The sequence below is a fragment of the Littorina saxatilis genome, linkage group LG4 (assembly GCF_037325665.1).
Source record: "Littorina saxatilis isolate snail1 linkage group LG4, US_GU_Lsax_2.0, whole genome shotgun sequence".
NCBI classification, from domain to species: domain Eukaryota; kingdom Metazoa; phylum Mollusca; class Gastropoda; order Littorinimorpha; family Littorinidae; genus Littorina; species Littorina saxatilis.
Genome location: NC_090248.1, coordinates 6,324,354 through 6,346,451, shown reverse-complemented (window position 1 = coordinate 6,346,451; position 22,098 = coordinate 6,324,354). Strand labels below are relative to the sequence as shown.

The window sequence follows — 22,098 nt, the reverse complement described above, 5'->3', positions numbered from 1 at the left end:
GAGTGTGCGTACAAGTACATTATAATACGAAAGGTCCTATTCTAACCAACAGTACCATATTCTACCAAGACTATGAGGTGTGAAATACAGACATAAGACCATTTTCCATTGCTTGTTCAGTTGCACCACAAGTATTAAAATATAATACATGTACACTACATGTACCATCCAACTTGAATCCAGTGGAATTCCAAAATGCGAAAATAGGCATGTTTTTTTTTTCAGAATGAGTTTATTTTCTTTAATTAGCAATTACTGGTGAAAATAACAGTAATCAATACAAACACTTTTTGATGAGCTTTGCCAACGTTACAACTAATAGCTTATGAATATGCTATACATGTCAATACAAATACCAAACCAAAATCTAGATTTATAATCTAATAATAACTCCTTCCATTAGCCATACAAGGAGCCAAACTTAACTTCACTTATAGAGGAATTTGTTAAGCAAATTTATTGCACAACAGAGCGGACTTTGACAAGAAAATGAAAAGCTATAGACTGACTTCATCAGAAAAAAAATGACAGGAATACAGCCAATCAGCATTGATAAGCTAACGCATTGCATTGTCGATTCAAATTAAATATGCCTGGAATTATCTTGATGAAAATACAGTACAGGTTTGTTGATGAAAAACACACAATATGACAGATAAGGCAGCCACAGGGTCACAACTCTAATTATATCACAAATGCCACCTCATCCAATGTTATTTACAACTGACTTTAAACAATAACTGCAGCGTATGCAAACGAAAACACGCCCAGACAAATTTATTAACACAAACAAAGTTGATGGCTCTCCATTTCCATCAGAAAAGACATGAAATTTAAGCTGTTTGTCAAAATGTACACATTTCATTCCGTGAGAATTATTTAAATTTAATGAAGTACTGGCTCTTGGCTTTAATAACTGGAGATCAGGTCTTGGGACTTGTGTTTTAACTGTTTTTATTTGTCATGATATGTTCTGAAAGAATTATCAATTTAAAAAATAAAAAGAGAATGGAGGGGAAAAATATGAGAACAACACCAAACAGAAACACGCAATGTTAAATATTGAATTGGTTGTTCACGTAACGTTGGTTTTTTGTATTGGTCGTGCAAGTCTGTATTGACTTATGTATAATCTGCTTCAAAAGATAAGTGTTTTCTGTTTTCAACACACACATTTGCTGTTATAAACTGACAGCTGTAAGAAAACAAAAACTCCATTAACAACTCCAATTGCTGACTGAGTGAGAGTCTACAGACTATAGTTCAGTAGTTTAAAATCAGTGGTAAAATAAGCCAAATTAGACATCACCAGAATGTGGGTAATTTCAGAAAAGCTAATGGTTCCCTGATTCTGTTCCACAAGTCTTACAGGTGGGACATTCTGATACCAATCGCATAATTAATGTAAGCATTTCAGGAAACCAAGTGGAAGCACACCCAAGCCATCTGATTTTGAAGCTGTTTCTAGGGGGTTTCTAAGCAACTAAAACAACTTTTACAGGGATTAAGTCAGTTAAAATGATCATTAAGCGAAAGACTGAGATGCTGAAAGGCAAAGTTCAACAGAATATATAAATATATTAGCATTTGGTAGTTACAACCACCTAAAAGAGCAAGCAAAGACGATGTGAACATCAAAACTTGGTTTTCAATTTAATCATAATAGGTCTCACTGAAAACAGCCTGAAAAAGCTAGCAGATACTAATGTCATAATGCAGAACACTAAAGATAAATGTACAGATATGCACACACTCACAAAAATCAAAATGTTCAAGTGAATAGTTTAAATCAGAATATACATAAACACAGCCTCTGATTCCACTCTACGAAACCCGCACACTCATGAAATGTAGACCCAAATTGGAAATAATACATCCGTACTTTCACATGGCTTGAGCTGTTATACACAGTGACAACACAGGTAAAGTTAACTGTGTGTTATGATGATAGGTTGCGACAACGTGAATGTTGGGACATTTAGCACGGTGGAAGGACGGCGTCACTGCGTTGTTCAGTTATCTTTCTTGTCCTCAGTACCTGCTCCGGAACCTTCCAGAACTGACACCTTTTTCTGTACACAAGAAACACATTATATTGAGTAAGAATAAGGATGAGGATAAGATTCAAATAGTCCTGTGAGGTTACTCTCATGGAAATTCGGGCTGCTTTCTCCCTGGGGAAAGCAAGCTGCCGTACAGTATACGGCGCTACCGTTTTTTTTCTCTTCTGTTTTCCTACATGCGTGTATTCATGTTTTCAAACCCCGAGACTTTCGCTGTGAACTTGCGTCCTTTATCTAAACCTTACAGAACTGACACCTTTTTCTGTACACTAGAAACAGAGTATATTGAGTAAGGATAAGGATAAGATTCATATCGTCCTCTTCAATTCATTCAATATTCAATATGAGGCTTATATCGCGCGTATTCAGTGGGTACAGTTCTAAGCGCAGGGATTTATTTTTTTATTTTTATTTTATGCAATTTATATCGCGCACATATTCAAGGGGCAGGGATTTATTTATGCCATGTGAGATGGAATTTTTTTACACAATACATCACGCATTCACATCGGCCAGCGGATCGCAGCCATTTTGGCGCATATCCTACTTTTCACGGCCTATTATTCCAAGTCACACGGGTATTTTGGTGGACATTTTTATCTATGCCTATACAATTTTGCCAGGACAGACCCTTTTGTCAATCGTGGGATCTTTAACACCCCAATGTAGTGTACACGAAGGGACCTCGGTTTTTCGTCTCATCCGAAAGACTAGCACTTGAACCCACCACCTAGGTTAGGAAAGGGGGGAGAAAATTGCTAACGCCCTGACCCAAGGTCGAACTTGCAAGCTCTCGCTTCCGAGCGCAAGTGCGTTACCACTCGGCCACCCAGTCCTGTGAGGTTACCCTCATGGAAATTCGGGCTGCTTTCTCCCTGGGCAAAGCGAGCTGCCTTACAGAATACGGCGTTACCCGTTATTATCCTTGTTTTCCCTGCATGCGTGTATTGATGTATCCAAGCCCTGACACTTTCACTGTCAACTTGGCTTCTTTATCGTGCACATGCGTGCACACTGGGGTGTTCGGACACCGAGGAGAGCCTGCACAAAGTTGACTCTGGGAAATAAATCCCTCGCTGAACGTGGGGATCGAACCCAAGCAGATATAGACAACTGATTTTGAAGCCAGAGCTGCTACCGACTGAGCTATTTCAAAGCCCACGACCAAAGACCTAATAGACAAATAGACAATCACTCAACGATTTTCTTGGCCATACACCGGACCTTTCACAAACTATGTCAAGAGCGTTTTAACTACAGCTTAATTTGATTGTAGATGCCAGCAAAATATAGCATAGGTGACGAAAATGAATTTCAGGGCTTTTTCGGCCTCTAAATTGAACAGTTCTACCAGTGAATGCTCTCCTCGCAAGCTAGGCTCACTAACATTTGCATTGAGTGATTTACTCACCGGTAACATGTTATACGGATAAATTATTAAAATAAAATGCTAATACAAATGTGTACGCACACACGCACACATCACATTCATGCAAATATGCCTACTATTCACTGAGCTGAAGATACAGAGAATGAAAAGACAGGCATGGGAATTGATTTAAAGACAAATCTCTGAAAACTAGGGGGGTCCGGCTCCCCCAGAATTTTGTTCAACCTAGATTAAAATCTGTGCAATCTGGCACGTTCTGGGAGTATGTTTCATGAATTTTACAGAGCAAAAATAATGACCAAATTCAATATGTTTTGTATTGCCAGTATCAATTTAATACTTCACCTGAATTAATACAATTTGAACACACTTATACTCTTTCACACACAAGTAAACAGCAACATCTGTTCTAATAAATCCAGCGACCGCAGTGTCTACTCTACGAAGGGACGGGACGGTTTTATGGAGGACATTATTGTCTTTCTCTATTTTTGTTCCTCGATTTTTTTCTCGGAGTAGGAATTTTTTCCTCTCTGATGTGTAGCTTTCCTCAGAAACCTGAGGATCCAAGGAGAATTCCCATGCCTGAAAGACTTGACGGCAAGACAAGAAGAACGACAGGTTACCTGGAGTTTGGTGTGCTCTTCCAACAGTCTGTCATACTCCTCATTGACTGACTCGGCCTGCTTCTTCATCGCCGCAAACTCCAGCTTGGCGTGGTACAAATCTGGAGAAAATAACAACAAAATGGTTCTTGTGAAGAGAAATCTTAGAAAACAAGATCCTTCAAGGGAGACAAGTCTTAAAATTGGAGATCTAAATACAGAATTTGGACTGCACATACATTAGCCACTCCCACAGAAAAAAAAGTGTTTTTTTTTAAATTACTGAATGGAACGTTCTTTCTTTCTTTATTTGGTGTTTAACGTCGTTTTCAACCACGAAGGTTATATCGCGTCGAGGGAAAGGGGGGAGATGAGATAGGGGAAAGGGGGAGATGGGATAGAGCCACTTGTTAAGTGTTTCTTGTTCACAAAAGCACTAATCAAAAAATTGCTCCAGGGGCTTGCAACGTAGTACAATATATGACCTTACTGGGAGAATGCAAGTTTCCAGCACAAAGGACTAAACATTTCTTACATACTGCTTGACTACAATCTTTACAAACATTGACTATATTCTATACAAGAACCATAATAATAGGTTAATAAGTGAAGAATTTTATGGGTGAGAAAAGGAAAGTAAAAGGACTTTGGGGAGGCAGAAATAAAGAAACAAGAAAAAGATCCTAATTAGGTTCACGGCATCGAGAGTGATGCGACCTTCTCTCAGAAGTTAGTAGAGAAGGCTCCCCCATCCACCACCCGGGGGACGCGCCTCTACGCCAATTAGGGGGCGCGAGGAATGGAACGTTCAATTGAAGGTCAATACCAAGCATTCACAATTAATGCAACTTTCGGTTGGAGACAAAAAGACAACTGACTTGACCGAGTTGACCGAACAATGGGTATCTTGACCGAGTTGACCGAACAATGGGTATCTTGACCGAGTTGACTGAACAATGGGTATTTTGACCGAGTTGACTGAACAATGTGTATCTTGACCGAGTTGACTGAACAATGTGTATCTTGACCGAGTTGACTGAACGATGGGTATCTTGACCGAGTTGACCGAACAATGGGTATCTTGACCGAGTTGACCGAACAATGGGTATCTTGACCGAGTTGACTGAACAATGGGTATCTTGACCGAGTTGACTGAACAATGGGTATCTTGACCGAGTTGACTGAACAATGGGTATCTTGACCGAGTTGACCGAACAATGGGTATCTTGACTGAGTTGACTGAACGATGGGTATGGTATCATATCAGTAGAAAAAAGTCTGAAATTCATAATCTTTCTGAGCTAATTAAATTTTAGATCAATCTTCAGCAGGGCCAGTGGCATAGCGGTCAGTGCTGTGTTAATTGTCTCTGGTTCGTTATTCTGCTCATTTGGACAACCTCTGGTCGGAATGGTTTTTTGTAGCCTGAGCAAAAGCCTAGAGTAAACAGAAAAACAAAAACACAAACCTTCTTTGGTTTGCTCCAACTGTTCATGTGTTTTGCTAAGTTCCTCAGCGTCCCTGTTGGCCAAGTTATCTCCCTTCTCCTTCGCTTTGGTATCCTTGTTCTAAGGAGAAAAAACAACAAAATAAAAACAGATTAAAAACTACATTTTTTCACCAAACCAATAACTCAGTAACAGAAGAATGAAACAGTCACCTTGTTCTTTACTAAAAATCTTCACATCTTTAAAGTTTGAAACTGTTAAGGATGATTCTCACAGGCCAACTCCTGACAGACAAACACCCACACAAAGTTGAAATCACACATGTATAATATACCCAAACAAAGTTAAAATCACACCAGATGTACACCCACACAAAGTTGAAATCACACCAGATGTACACCCACACAAAGTTGAAATCACACATGTGTAGATGTACACCCACACAGTTGAAATCACACGTGTGTAGATGTACACCCACACAAAGTTGAAATCACACCAGATGTACACCCACACAAAGTTGAAATCACATGTGTGTAAATGTACACCCACACAAAGTTAAAATCACACATGTGTAGATGTACACCCACACAAAGTTGAAATCACACATGTGTAGATGTACACCCACACAAAGTTGAAATCACACATGTGTAGATGTACACCCACACAAAGTTGAAATCACACATGTGTAGATGTACACCCACACAAAGTTGAAATCACACATGTGTCGATGTACACCCACACAAAGTTGAAATCACACATGTGTAGATGTACACCCACACAAAGATGAAATCACACATGTGTAGATGTACACCCACACAAAGATGAAATCACACGTGTAGATGTACACCCACACAAAGTTGAAATCACACGTGTAGATGTACAGACACACAGACATGAGACCAGCAAATGTTCAAAAAGTAGGAAAGTAAGCCGGGGTCCAGGGGCAACGCCCCAGTAGGGGGTTCGGGGGGGCAAAGCCCCCTGACGGAAAATGAACGTTAGCATTATAAAGGCCATTTTGGGGCCTCTCCTGATAGCAAAAAATTAGATCATGCCTTTTTAAAAAGCTATACAAACCACAAGAATAATATGTTTAGCATTTTAAACAAAAGTGTAATTTATAACAATCACACACACACAAAACTGACTTGAAAACTTTCAGAACCAACACATTTTTTTCACCAAGCCCGTATTTCACCACGCAGTGGCCGTTGTCGCACCACGTGCACACGGCCTGACCGGGAATGGATATCTTGGCGATACTGTCGCCAACTGATGAGCTGGCGCCTTTTTTTCTTGTTGATAATGACAGTCACTTCTTCTGACAGCCAGTTGGCTTTCCATTTGTTTTTCACACTTTGGTCGTCGATCGTAAGAGCTTCCACAGCCAACAAAATACGGAATCCAGACGCCATGATGCTACCCTTTTCACCTTCGGCGTTTGGAGATCGGCAGCCAATCAAAACAACCCGCAAACCGCCATCGGTGAATAATTAGGCCTAGGCGATACTGCTATGGGTTCACGCGAGTGCTGGGGTGCGAATGCACTGACTTCAGACGCAGACAGCTTCAGCTGAACGGTTCATACCACCACCACCACCCCCCTTTTTTTCTCAACGAATTTGTATCGATCTCAAGAATGGTCTGTGAGCTAAGGAAAATATCGGAATTCCGATAAAATTCAGACCAGTCCCATGTCTGACACACAAAGTTGAAATCACACATGTGTAGATACATGTACACCCACACAAAGTTAAAATCACTAATGCGTAGACAGATGCACACCCAAACAAAGGCTGTATGAATCATCCAATGTACAAAACGATCACTGGTCTTCAGCCTCAAATTAACCAGACAAAGTCTACTTTGTGAAGCTGGCTGACTAAGGCTCAGCCTTTAGGATTCTCACATCATTCTTGGAGTTGTCTTTCTCGTCCAGCATTTTCTGTGCGGCAGTGGTTGCGCTCTCTGCCTGTCGTTTGGAAGCCTGACACTCTGCCATCAGCGTAGCCTCCGTCGCAATCAACACCACTAGTCTCCGCACCACGCTGCAACAACGACACTCAAAGTCATGGCGTCTGTCTGGAAGACAACAATCAAGACGTGCACAAAGACTTGCCACAACAGACACACAATCAAGACGTGCACAAAGACTTGCCACAACAGACACACAATCAAGACGTGCACAAAGACTTGCCACAACAGACACACAATCAAGACGTACACAAAGACTTGCCACAACAGACACACAATCAAGACGTACACAAAGACTTGCCACAACAGACACACAATCAAGACGTACACAAAGACTTGCCACAACAGACACACAATCAAGACGTACACAAAGACTTGCCACAACAGACACACAATCAAGACGTACACAAAGACTTGCCACAACAGACACACAATCTAGACGTGAACAAAGACTTGCCACAACAGACACACAATCAAGACGTACACAAAGACTTGCCACAACAGACACACAATCAAGACGTACACAAAGACTTGCCACAACAGACACACAATCAAGACGTGCACAAAGACTTGCCACAACAGACACACAATCAAGACGTGCACAAAGACTTGCCACAACAGACACACAAAGACTTGCCACAACAGACACACAATCAAGACGTGCACAAAGACTTGCCACAACAGACACACAATCAAGACTTGCCACAACAGACACACAATCAAGACGTGCACAAAGACTTGCCACAACAGACACACAAAGACTTGCCACAACAGACACACAATCAAGACGTACACAAAGACTTGCCACAACAGACAACAATCAAGACGTGCACAAAGACTTGCCACAACAGACACACAATCAACCTCTTATTTCAAGACCCCTGATCTAAAGACCGGATATTATCAGATTTTTGGAGCTCCCCCCCTCACAATTTTAAAGAATTAGATCCAGAGGCATGCAATCTGGGCATCAGCTTGAGTGAAAGAGAGACAACAGTGACAGGCTTCAAGCATTTCTAGAGGTGAAAAAGGGGCTTTTATTAGAGAAAACCCTACATCAGGAGGAGGATTTCAAGCCCTGAGAGACAGGCTCAGTAGCCTAATGGATAAGGCCAACAAAAAAAAAGGTCTGTTTACGGTAACATAGGGTGAAAAAATAGGGTCGGTAGGTCGGCTTTTTTTTATTTTTTTCTCCCCTCTCTATGATGTTTCACAGTTCATTTCTTCTCATCAATCCCTGTTTTTGCCCAACATAACTATAAACAGTACTTTGAGCTTACCTCCCTTCTGTCGTCTGCTGTTTGAGCGCAAACAGCTCTATTTTGGATGCGTTTTTTTTCTTTTTCAGACGATCCAAAAAAAGATTAGGGTTGGGCCTAAAAACTAGGGTCGGTCGGGTTACCGTAAACAGACCTATTTTTTTTTTGGCCTAAGACATGAGCCTCCCATGTGGAAGGCTGAGTGATGCCATCCCAATTGCAGCTGGTGGGTTAAGGACGTAGATTTTTCCAATCTTCCAGTTCAACTTATGTGCAGACCTGCTGGTGCCTTATTCCCCTTCGTGTGTACTTCTTGTTGTGTCCTCTTTTGATTAAATGTGTACAGGCAAGTATAATACCAAGTACGCACGCAAAAGATCCTGTAAGTAACCCATGTTAAAGTTAGAGAAACATGATAATACCAAGCATGAATGCCCTGAAATTCCAGTATGGCTGCCTAAAGAGCAGGGGGAAAAAATGTCTATGAATGTAAAAACACATGTATGTTGGACTGAGTTTCAACCCAAGAAGATGTAATAAAGGCAAGATATAATGAACTGACAACTGGAGGAAGAGTGCGAAGCCTGCGATGTATAGGTTGCGCTGAGCCCGGAACAGCTTCATGTGGTACAGGGTCTCCGCCTCCGGGTGGTGTTTCAGGTCCTCCGCCTCCATTGGCTCAGAATATTTACGAACCTCTCGAATGGATTCTGGTAGAAACAAATCAAACAAAAAAAACCATGTTTCACTCCTCACAGTAACACAATCTTTCTTTCTTTATTTGGTGTTTAACGTCGTTTTCAACCACAAAGGTTATATCGCGACGGGGAAAGGGGGGGGGGGGGGAGATGGGATAGAGCCACTTGTCAATTGTTTCTTGTTCACAAAAGCACAAATCAAAAATTTGCTCCAGGGGCTTGCAACGTAGTACAATATATTACCTTACTGGGAGAATGCAAGTTTCCAGTACAAAGGACTTAACATTTCTTACATACTGCTTGACTAAAATCTTTACAAAAATTGACTACATTCTATACAAGAAACACTTAACAAGGGTAAAAGAGAAACAGAATCCGTTAGTCGCCTCTTACGACATGCTGGGGAGGATCGGGTAAATTCTTTCTCGTCCCAACCAATATGGGACTCCCCCCTAACCCGCGGGGGGTCAGTAACACCGCCATCGGTGTAAATAATTAGGCCTAGGCGATAATTGTCGGAGATCGACAGGCAATCAAACGCGACCCATGATACTGCTATGGGTTCACGCGAGTGCTGGGGTGCGAATGCACTGACTTCAGACGCAGACAGCTTCAGCTGAACGGTTCATACCCCCCCCCCCCCCCCCCCCCCAACTTTTTTTTTCTCAACGAATTTGCATCGATCTCAAGAATGGTCTGTGAGCTAAGAAAAATATCGGAATTCCGATAAAATTCGGACCAGTCCCATGTCTGATGAATTGGAAATCAGCAATGTTTAACAAGCGATTAATGGACTTTCCATCAAAGGATTGGCACAAGAGTGACCATGTTCGGTCCGAGTTAATGTTCGAAGCAACAACGCGGCTGACCAAAATGGCGGCACTTCTATTCGCGAGTCAATCGATCCCTTCAATTTATTTTTCAAGCAATCTGACATTGAAACAAGGGCATTAGAAACAAACAGAAATGCCCAAACATATCTTGAAAATAATGCTGCAACTTTTGAACAGAACTCTTGCTTGAATAAGTGGACTAATGCCACCAAAACGACATTGTCAGAAGAAGGATTTTAGTGCCATGATGATCGCGATGTGACTGACGGTGCAAATATTGCATTTTTGCCTGTGAATGTACAGTGGGCTCCCCTTGAATGGATAGAAAATCATTTCTGTGTTTTTGTGTGCTTTGTAAGGATTTGTTTAAATCATGAAACAGCAGTCAAGAATAAGAATAAGAATACTTTATTATCTCATAGAGAAATTCAAGTAAGTTTGGTGTTCATTTGTCTTGGCATGCTGCTGTTTGTTTACTTTTTATTTTGCATTCATTCATGCAACACAATTTTCAAAATGAAAAACAAAACATTTTCTTCACAAACAATGTAGAACAATGTGTTAGCTTTCCAATGGTATATATATGACACATACATTTTTTTCTCAAAAATAATCATATTAAAAATATATTTTTCCAACGTGACCCATCAGTCTTACAGCATTGCTGAAAACAATTCAGCCAATGGTGCGAGGACTGCTGGGAGATAATTCAGCCAATGGTGCGAGGACTGCTGGGAGATAATTCAGCCACCAGGGTTAATCTCAGTAAACACCAAGCGTTGTTAATCCACTCACCGAGGAAGAGGAGCAAGAGAATGGCGATGAAGACGGTGAAATAGATGTTGGCATAGCTCTTTATCATTGCCAAGAATTTGGACCGAAAGACCTTCTGCCACCTGAAACAAAAGCAGCAACCTGTACTGTTAGCTTTAAATCAAGAAGAATTACATAGAACGTACCTGTAATCTAATATCATACATGCACATATCAACGTTTATACCTACACTGATGCACAGTCCAGTAAAGTGTTTATTATCTACATTAGATTTTTCACCACCTCTTAAACCTAAATGTCAAACAGCAAATTGAGCAATCCTCAACTGTTCAGTGGTGCGGCTACTGATATAGCAAGAGCTGTACAAGCATGTGTTGTAATTAAGATCCAAACATCTATATGACTGTCACTCGTCAACAGAAAAAAGAGTAATATCACATAACTGACATGGCTAGCAGTCATAGTTGGTTGGTTGTTTGCTGGTTGTTAACGACCCTTCAACCTATTACTATTAGGATATGCCGGACCGATTCAACTCACTAGCAGACATAACATCTCATCGTCAACATAAAGAAATGTAACTGTTTGACAAGCAGAGTCCTGGCTGCCAAGAGGAAAGCTGCCAGGGAAACTCTACACAGTGTCATGAACATTGCTATCAGTGCCAGGAAAAACACAAAGTTGTTGCTCGTTAACTCCATGCATGATTTGCACTGCCGTCCAGGGAAACTCTACACAATGTCATTATCATCATTGCCCTCCCTTCTACTGCCGTCCAGGGAAACTCTACTCAATGTCATTATCATCATTGTCCTCCCTTCTACTGCCGTCCAGGGAAACTCTACACAATGTCATTATCATCATTGCCCTCCCTTCTACTGCCGTCCAGGGAAACTCTACTCAATTTCATTATCATCATTGCCCTCCCTTCTACTGCCGTCCAGGGAAACTCTACTCAATTTCATTATCATCATTGCCCTCCCTTCTACTGCCGTCCAGGGAAACTCTACTCAATGTCATTATCATCATTGTCCTCCCTTCTACTGCCGTCCAGGGAAACTCTACACAATGTCATTATCATCATTGTCCTCCCTTCTACTGCCGTCCAGGGAAACTCTACACAATGTCATTATCATCATTGCCCTCCCTTCTACTGCCGTCCAGGGAAACTCTACACAATGTCATTATCATCATTGCCCTCCCTTCTACTGCCGTCCAGGGAAACTACTCAATGTCATTATCATCATTGCCCTCCCTTCTACTGCCGTCCAGGGAAACTACTCAATGTCATTATCATCATTGCCCTCCCTTCTACTGCCATCCAGGGAAACTCTACTCAATTTCATTATCATCATTGCCCTCCCTTCTACTGCCGTCCAGGGAAACTCTACTCAATGTCATTATCATCATTGCCCTCCCTTCTACTGCCGTCCAGGGAAACTCTACTCAATTTCATTATCATCATTGCCCTCCCTTCTACTGCCATCCAGGGAAACTCTACTCAATGTCATAATCATCATTGTCCTCCCTTCTACTGCCGTCCAGGGAAACTCTACTCAATTTCATTATCATCATTGCCCTCCCTTCTACTGCCATCCAGGGAAACTCTACTCAATTTCATCATTGCCCTCCCTTCTACTGCCGTCCAGGGAAACTCTACTCAATTTCATTATCATCATTGCCCTCCCTTCTACTGCCATCCAGGGAAACTCTACTCAATTTCATCATTGCCCTCCCTTCTACTGCCGTCCAGGGAAACTCTACTCAATTTCATTATCATCATTGCCCTCCCTTCTACTGCCGTCCAGAGAAACTCTACTCAATTTCATTATCATCATTGCCCTCCCTTCTACTGCCGTCCAGAGAAACTCTACTCAATTTCATTATCATCATTGCCCTCCCTTCTACTGCCATCCAGGGAAACTCTACTCAATTTCATCATTGCCCTCCCTTCTACTGCCGTCCAGGGAAACTCTACTCAATTTCATTATCATCATTGCCCTCCCTTCTACTGCCGTCCAGGGAAACTCTACTCAATTTCATTATCATCATTGCCCTCCCTTCTACTGCCGTCCAGGGAAACTCTACACAATGTCATTATCATCATTGTCCTCCCTTCTACTGCCGTCCAGGGAAACTCTACACAATGTCATTATCATCATTGCCCTCCCTTCTACTGCCGTCCAGGGAAACTCTACTCAATGTCATAATCATCATTGTCCTCCCTTCTACTGCCGTCCAGGGAAACTCTACTCAATGTCATTATCATCATTGCCCTCCCTTCTACTGCCGTCCGGGGAAACTACTCAATGTCATTATCATCATTGCCCTCCCTTCTACTGCCGTCCAGGGAAACTCTACTCAATGTCATTATCATCATTGTCCTCCCTTCTACTGCCGTCCAGGGAAACTCTACTCAATGTCATAATCATCATTGTCCTCCCTTCTACTGCCGTCCAGGGAAACTCTACACAATGTCATTATCATCATTGCCCTCCCTTCTACTGCCGTCCAGGGAAACTCTACTCAATGTCATTATCATCATTGTCCTCCCTTCTACTGCCGTCCAGGGAAACTCTACACAATGTCATTATCATCATTGCCCTCCCTTCTACTGCCGTCCAGGGAAACTCTACTTAATGTCATAAGGCGTAAAAAAAAAATAGGTGTGGTTACGGTAACCCGACCTACCCTATTTTTAGGGGCCGACCCTATAACTTTTTATTACATTTGTCAAAAAAACAAAAAACACACAAGAAAACGAGTGCAGAAAACGAGTGCAGAAAACGCTATAAAAGCGAAAGCGCCCGAGTCGCACACTTATTTCCCTGTAAAGTAGGTTTAATTTGTACACATTAGAAAAAAAAGTAAAAAAAAAAAAAAGTGATTGCCTACCTTCCTACCCTATTTTTATTGGCTATGTTACCGTAACCACACCTATTATTTTTTTTGGCCTAATCATCATTGTCCTCCCTTCTACTGCCGTCCAGGGAAACTCTACTCAATGTCATTATCATCATTGCCCTCCCTTCTACTGCCGTCCAGGGAAACTCTACTCAATGTCATAATCATCATTGCCCTCCCTTCTACTGCCGTCCAGGGAAACTCTACTCAATTTCATTATCATCATTGCCCTCCCTTCTACTGCCGTCCAGGGAAACTCTACTCAATTTCATTATCATCATTGCCCTCCCTTCTACTGCCGTCCAGGGAAACTCTACTCAATGTCATTATCATCATTGCCCTCCCTTCTACTGCCGTCCAGGGAAACTCTTCTCAATTTCGTGTAGCCCAGTTGGTAGAGCACTGGACTTGTGATCGGAAGGTCGCAGGTTCGAATTCGGGCCGGGACGGACACGGGTCAACTTTATGTGCAGACCCAGAGACGGAAGCCATGTCCCACCCCCGTGTCATCACAATGGCACGTAAAAGACCTTGGTCATTCTGCCATAAGTGCAGGTGGCTGAATACACCTAAACATGCAGACACCTGGGTAGCGCGACTCCGTTGCTGCTAGCTTTCCACTGGGAGGAAGCGACCCGAATTTCCCAGCGATGGGACAATAAAGTAATGAAAATGAAAATGAAAAAAATGATTTCATTATCATCATTGCCCTCCCTTCGAAGACCTGATTTTCTTAGAATGTTGAAGGTTGTACAAAGGGGGTTTCACTGGACAGTAATCAGTATGTATGGCCTCAGAATAGAAGTTGATGTCATCTACAAACCGCTGCAAGCCTGCTCAGAGCCACTCCTACAGCTTAAACAAAAAAGATAAAACTGTTTGATATTTACTGAGCAGACACTGATGAGCTCTACACATCAAATCTGTCTCAGTGGATCTTCTTGCTGTATGTGATCGCTGCACACCTGCCCGACAGTAACCTAGCAACTGATGCCAGTCTGTCACGAAAAGGTGTGTTGTGCAAAGAACACACGCTGTAGAAACAACCAGAGCAAAACTTGCAGTGCCAGGCTTGGTCGAACCTTTTACCTTCTCATCACTGGCCGCCGTCTCAATGTCAGATTTGATCTTTGCGCTCTTTTGAGCATACAATTATTGCAAGGAGTTCTTTTCAAACACACATGCACTCACACTGGCACAGACTAATCGTTAACACAAAAGGGAGAAAAGTTTCAATGTCTAAATAATGTTCTCTCTTTCTCTCATAAAACGCAAAACACATTCTGTCTGTGTGTGTGTGTGATACATGTCCTTAGGTCGAATAGATAAAATCTTGACTACCTTTCCCACAAAACAGACACACACAGTTCAAATGACACAATCTAACAAACTAAGGCAAAAAAAAAAAATTGTCTGTTTCTGGTAACATGGCTAAAAAAAATAGGGTCGGTAGGTAGGGATTTTTTTTAAATTTTTTTTTTTACCCCAAATGTAGACCAATAAAACTAACTTTAAAAATCGCGCAAAGAGACTGGATTCACTATACATAGAGACAAGACACTCAACACATTTACAAATCGTCAGCGGACTTTCGTTTTCACACGTTTTTGTTGTTCATTTTCTCACCCTGTCCTTTACCACACAAAAAAAAAAATAAAAAAAATTTTGAGTTTGGAAAAAAAAAGTTTAGGGTCGGCGCCGAAATTTAGGGTCGGTCGGGTGACCAGAAACAGACAATTTTTTTTTTTTGCCTAAACAAATGCACACAATATATCTATCTGTAAACACTGTCACATTGTTAATATATACAGTCAAACCCCTGTTGTGGAACCTCGCTTTTTCAGATTTGTTGGCCAAAGTGTCTGCGAAGTTACCTCTATTTTAAGAAGCCCTCCTTTTCAACTGTAAGACCTTTTAAAACAAGGGTTACATTGTAATTTGTATTGACTTATTCTGGAACTTTGGGGAACTGTGGAAGACCTGCGCCGAACCTGCGAGTTCATACAATCAGCAGGCCTGAGCTTATAAGGACACAACCGAACGCTGACATAACGTTGAACGCTGAAGAAGAAGAAGACTTATTCTGGGTCAGCTACTAGTACTAAGTACTAGCATTTATTTCACTCTAATATAAAAACATCATTTTCAATTCTAGTTTTACGCACGTGGTGGGAGAGATGAAGGGCAGAAGAAGAAGAGTGATGATGAAGATCTCCGCGTAGAGACATGCTGCCACGAACGTCCACTGCAGCGTCATGGTCAAGTGCGTTGCAGGTTGGGGTTACACTGGTCAAGCAAGCGCTAAAATGGTCTGCTCACGACTCTGCACATAAAAGAACAAGAATTTAGTTCCTTCTTGCACACACAACAAGCTATGCATATAATTACACACAGAACAATCTTTAAATAAACTGTGATCAAAATAATGTCACCTGCCTTTCAATTTTGAGATGCTCCTTATCCAGAACTGGAAAATGTTGGCAGATGAAAAATATTACTATTATTAGAAGACCATATAGAGAATACTACATGGCTTGCTGTGTCATACCAGATTTACACGAGGTTTGTTTTTTTAAATATTGAACTGCGAGCGAAAGCGAGCTGTTCACTATTTGAAAAAGCAACGAGTGTAAATCTTGTATGACACAGCAAGCCATGAAGTATTCTGTTTATCCTACATACTGTATTTACGTGTATTTTACTGAAAATGTCCTGCAGTCGAGGCAGCTAAATTGAAGACGCTTGTTTTGGAACCTCGATCTCTTCTAAAGCCTCGTGCAATCTATTACGTCAAAGTAAAGAAACGTCACTCTGAAAGAGTGGCGTGACGAGTTAGTTCTAAAAATTCATAGAGGTGTTTCGCTATGAGTATGAGCTAAATAAAAGAGAAATTACCCTTCAAATGGACCTGCAGATCTTCTGAGCCTTCTGTATGTTACTGAATTACACCATCCTTTTTTGTAAAGATGTACACACAACCAAAAAAGCACAACCATTAATTTAACCCTTTATTTTGACTTGAGACAGGTAGCTTAGTTAGAAATACTGTTTAACTGATGTGAGCATAGCCCATTAAATGTAAATTCAGTACCTTGTACTTGCTGTTTGGTGTTTTTACAAAGTAACGTACAGTAACAGATCATGGGTAAAATTAACATTTGGTACCGTAGTGGAGTACCAACCTGACTATTCTATCGTGAAAAGGATTTGTTATGATTTCTTGTTTGCAACTCAAAAAACTGCAGACCAAAATAGTGTAAAAATATTTAAAGAGGGTGATTTGATTTTGATAATGATTTCTACACAGCTAACCGTGCTTTTTTCAAATTAAGTAATAACCTGATGATTGAGGTTAAGGTTTGCAAAACAAATGACATGAAAATTTACTGGAACCTTTTCTGCACTTCCATAGAGAATTTCATTGTTTTAAAAACAGTGTAAATAGGTAAATGTTGAATTGTATCTTTGATTCTGGGCTTTGGTGTAAAGTAACTAAAGGATAAATGATTTTGCTTATATTGAGACAGGAGAAACTTTTTCAAGTGTTGCTTTAGTACAGATCAACTTTACATTCAGCCATCAAGCCATTGGATAGTAAAACAGTTGCCTAAAGCTGAACCTAAGAAAATGACAGCACCTTAAAATTATGTTATGCCTTTTATGGTGTAAATGTAACAATAACATATACAGTCGTTTGCGCTTTATCTGCAAATACTTGATTTAAAGTTCAAGATTATCACGGCTTGTTGACTTAACAAATTAGTGGGACATCCTACCTAATGACTCAACCGAAATAATGCCAACGTCAGTACGTGTCACACAAAATCCGATGATCAAACTGTCAACCGGGAGTGCTCAGCCTGTTTTTCGAATAAGTACAGCATGACCAGAACACGACCAAAGCAATATTACACATCACTACTTACGAGTAATATGCCTCACAGTTACGTTTGATCTCGACTCTCACTTAAAGTAACACATGTGGCTGTAGCTCAATAATTAATTCATTTTGGTCACTTGTACAAATAATCTCATAAACGTCCTTTAAAGTTGATAGAAGGAGGATTGGCTACAGTATTCGAACACAGAAAAAAATTGTTGGTACGATATTTTCGAGAAAAAGAATTCGTAGGCCTAAACATTATTCAACAAGGCCTTTGGCGTAATCGTCACCGGAAGTCAAGGGAACTCCCTACTTCCGCCACTACTGCCGCTATCAATTGACAAGTACAACATCACTATGTCGTCGCCATCGGTAAGTTTCAAAGGCCGTGCAATAACTTTTCGCCCCTAACTTAAGTCTATTTAGATTTGGGATCCAAAAGTGTTCTACATTATCAAGAAGAAGAAGAACTGGAAGCAATCTGTCGACATGAGAGTGACAGAGTGAGAGTCATTCATGTCACTACCGCAAAAACCGCCCCACTCGCATTTTCTGAGTTTGACGGTAAGAGTAAGCATACTCGTAGATCTTGATAATTATAAAGGGTAACAGCCTTCATGAACTTTGGAGCATAGGCTGTATGCCTCTTAGCTTCTTTTTGCTTTCGATGGGTTGCTTCTAGATCTGTCGTAATCCCTGTAGCACTACATCAATCATTCAATGTACTTGTGGACTTTTGCTCAGAACATGTAAACAGCATAAAGTACTCGGTTGGTTTTTAATTTTCTATTATTCCTTGGTCATCACTTGTTTGATGGATGATGCCCTCCTTCCCTCTTTGCTCCCTCTAGAATCATGTGCAAAGAATGTGACAGAAGAAGACTTTGACTGTCTAGCAGTCCTAACCTAAGTATTTCTCTCATAACCCCACCCATACCCCCAGGTGTGTTCTCATATACATTAGTTTGATGAGAAAATTTGCTAGTAAAAACTGGTTTGGCACTCACAGATGACAAAAAGAGTGGAGAGCTTACCAGATGTATTTCTACATGCTGAAGATACAACTAATTTATTATTGTTGATTTCAGACAAGCCGGAGTGATCATGAAACAGACTCACCTGCACCCCACAGAGGGAAAGGAAGGAGGAGAGGAAGGGGAGGGGGAAGAGGAGGTGGTCAGCCTCAAGAACAAGATCAGGTGTGTTTTCATGTCCATTAGTTTGAGAACATTTGCTATTTTGGCTCTAATAGATGAGACTGAAGAGCTTACAATTAATTATATGAAAATTAGTCTACATGCTGAAGACACAACTATTTTATTATTGTTGATTTCAGACAAGCCGGAGTGATCATGAAACAGACTCACCTGCACCCCACAGAGGGAGAGGGAGGAGGAGAGGAAGGGGAGGGGGAAGAGGAGGTGGTCAGCCTCAAGAACAAGATCAGGTGTGTTTTCATGTCCATTAGTTTGAGAACATTTGCTATTTTGGCTCTAATAGATGAGACTGAAGAGCTTACAATTAATTATATGAAAATTAGTTCTACATGCTGAAGATACAACTATTTTATTATTGTTGATTTCAGACAAGCCCGACGGGTGATCATGACACGTGCACAGTAGACTCACCCGCACCTCACAGGGGGAGAGGAAGAGGAAGGGGGAGAGGAAGAGGAAGGGGAAGAGGAAGAGGAGGTGGTCAGCCTCAAGAACAAGATCAGGTGTGTTTTCATGTGTACATTACAGTGAAATCTGTGGTATCCATACTGGTCTTATCCAAATACCCTGTGATATACAACTGGGGAATTACCCAAATACGTATTACTTAGTCTGAATCTGACCTGTGGTATCCAACTACCTGTGGTATCCAACTCTTTTTGTCTGGGCCCCTTCGTTGTTGGATACCACAGGTTTCGCTATAGTTTGAGGAGAAAATGTGCTAGTTTGGCACACATAGATGAGAGAATTGGAGAAGTTACCATTAGATGTAAATTAGTTCTTCATGTTGAAGACACAAATGTTTTATTAATGCTGTTTTCAGACATGTTCCACAAGTAACGAAAGAGGAGGAGACAGGGGGAGAGGAAGGAGGAGAGGAGGACGAGGGGCGACAGCACAGCAGCGGGGCTCTTCAAGTGGCAGGGGGAGAGGTGGTCGAGGGAGGTGGGATGTGGCCGGCATCCCCACTGCGCAGCAGCACAGGAATAACTTGCAGGTGTGTTTTTAATTAATTTGACATTATTATGAGGAGATATGAATAGCAAAGTCTTTCGCATGTATACACAGATAATGATAACAGCACACATGTTTCATTTTAAAACATGTTTGTTGTCTTTACATTATTACAGACTCAGATCCAACAGCTGGATATTGCACAACTGCGACAACTGGCCCTCGACCTGGCTGTTGCACAACCAGGTCTTGTTTTTGACATGCTTGGTAAGTAACTTCTGCTTTATGGTGTTCTGATATAAGTTTGCTCTTGTCATTATTGTGGTATTTTGTGTGAGCTCTCTATGTAGTATTTTGTTTCTGCATTCTGCTGAAAGTATTTTTTCAATGGTTTTGTTGTTGTTGTATACAAAAAACAAAACAAAAAAAATATATTTACATCCATGGTGCATTATTGATTTTTTTTACTTTGACATTGGTAATCATAAAATATGTATCATAAATTAAGAAATAAAAATGCTTTCTGTTGAAAACAGCCGATCAGTCGTCTGTGCCAACACCTGCACCATCACCAGACCATGCAGCCTGGCCGGACTGGTGTGTGTGCCGACATTGTCGGCACATGCCCACACCTGCAGAACGGATCTGCTGCCAGCGCCGCACTCAGTGCATATCAAGAATGCCTGTACGTATGCCCATTTTTTATATAAAAAAGTATTTATTAAAAAAATATTTACATGAAAAAAAAGATAAACACAGTCATGGTCAGATTGTGTACTTGTGCAGGGTAATATAGTTGTATGTAATGATATACAGTGGAACCTGCTAGTACTCATACTATAGTGGACTCTATTATTGTGATTTTCCACTTATAATGAAGAGGGTTTTTTTCCCCCTTGGGTTCTCTCTGTTAGACAAAAATCTAAACTGTAATAGCAAATTTCTTTTAGTGAACGACTTTCCTCTTCCCTTGAAGTTCACATTGGTATGTAGTCCTTGGAGTCCAATTATTATTATTTATTTATTTTTGTATTTCTTATTTTTGTATTTGAAAAAAAATGAAATTTGGATATTTACAACGCGCTTTATCTTTGCTGTGTAGGAAACTAAAAGCGCGGCAAAGGTCGCACTTTACCAGGCGCCCCACTCAAGGCCCAACAGGGATTCGAACCCGGGTCAATGTGATGTGTTGTTACTTTGATGATTACAATTATTATTTCTTTTTTCTTTTGCAGGAGATGAACATCATTTTACATCCGTTCGTGCTACACCTGAGCAGGAGGCAGCGGGTGGACATTTTGGTGTTTGCGGAAGAGGGAGGCGAAGCCGCCTCCAATCGCCATGCTGCCTATCGCCAGTTTGTTTTCTGGCAGCATGGTCGTTTGGGGGCTGGTAACAGGAGGGCTATCCCTTCATGTTGTGTGTGGGCCATTCGGGATACTTACCCCAGTCCCAACAATGTTTATACAGGATACATTCCAGCGCGCTTGCAGTAGATGGGGTAATTGCTCTTGAATACCGACACACAACATGGAGGGATATTTTTCGTCTGTCTCTTCCTCAAGCACCAAAATGTCCTGAGGACTTGGACATGTTTGACTTTTAGTTTTCAAATTTTTAATTGCCTCTCTGTATGGTTGTAACAGCTGTTTGATTGTTTCCATGGGTTTTTGCACACATTACTTTTTGAGTGCAAGAAAAATATTACAGAAACATTTTGTCTTGAAAATGAGAATGTTATTTTGGTTGACTAGAAAATTATGTTAAAATGGTTTCTTCAGCTGAGCTGTTTGTTTTGTACAAGTTTGTGTTCATTTACTTTGTATGTACTAGTATGACTCCACAAGTTAATTTTAATAAATGTATATTTGACCAACAACAAAACAAGTTCATGTGCCAGCAGTGACACAATGTCATATCATGTAAATTATGCTGTCAGATTTTGAAATTGTGTAATTCTGAATACAGAATCTGAATCACTTCCACTTTTTGTAATGGGTTCAGAAAAAGAAACATGATGTTATTGTTTTTAAATTTATATCACACAACAAACACACAATAGTCTTTAGTCATTTTCAAAGTGGTGTACATCCCT

General features: G+C 40.9%; 2 protein-coding genes across 6 annotated transcripts in view; one reads left to right on the top strand and one right to left on the bottom strand.

The window, feature by feature from the left end:
* Positions 1–212: 212 nt before the first annotated feature.
* Positions 213–22,098, bottom strand: part of LOC138963849 (B-cell receptor-associated protein 31-like) — a 30,673-nt gene continuing 8,787 nt past the window's right edge. For 2 of the 5 annotated variants that reach the window (XM_070335703.1, XM_070335704.1), the window contains exons 2-8: positions 16,115–16,272; positions 11,066–11,166; positions 9,302–9,449; positions 7,416–7,554; positions 5,527–5,626; positions 4,080–4,180; positions 213–2,072 (exon numbers count right to left, since the gene is read on the bottom strand). In XM_070335703.1, coding sequence (XP_070191804.1) covers positions 2,013–2,072; positions 4,080–4,180; positions 5,527–5,626; positions 7,416–7,554; positions 9,302–9,449; positions 11,066–11,166; positions 16,115–16,206 — 741 coding nt within the window. In that variant the 5' untranslated portion in view covers positions 16,207–16,272 and the 3' untranslated portion in view covers positions 213–2,012. Of the gene's footprint in view, positions 2,073–2,289; positions 2,326–4,079; positions 4,181–5,526; positions 5,627–7,415; positions 7,555–9,301; positions 9,450–11,065; positions 11,167–16,114; positions 16,273–16,385; positions 16,408–16,844; positions 16,892–22,098 lie in introns of those variants that run through there. The other 3 variants (XM_070335705.1, XM_070335706.1, XM_070335707.1) reach the window with 3 other exon arrangements.
* On the top strand, positions 17,926–22,016 carry LOC138963847 (uncharacterized). The gene is made up of 8 exons (XM_070335701.1): positions 17,926–18,204; positions 18,921–19,031; positions 19,169–19,279; positions 19,418–19,552; positions 19,873–20,046; positions 20,180–20,270; positions 20,540–20,688; positions 21,239–22,016. Exons 1-8 carry the CDS (start codon positions 18,190–18,192, stop codon positions 21,497–21,499), a joined length of 1,047 nt encoding a protein of 348 aa, XP_070191802.1. The 5' UTR covers positions 17,926–18,189; the 3' UTR covers positions 21,500–22,016.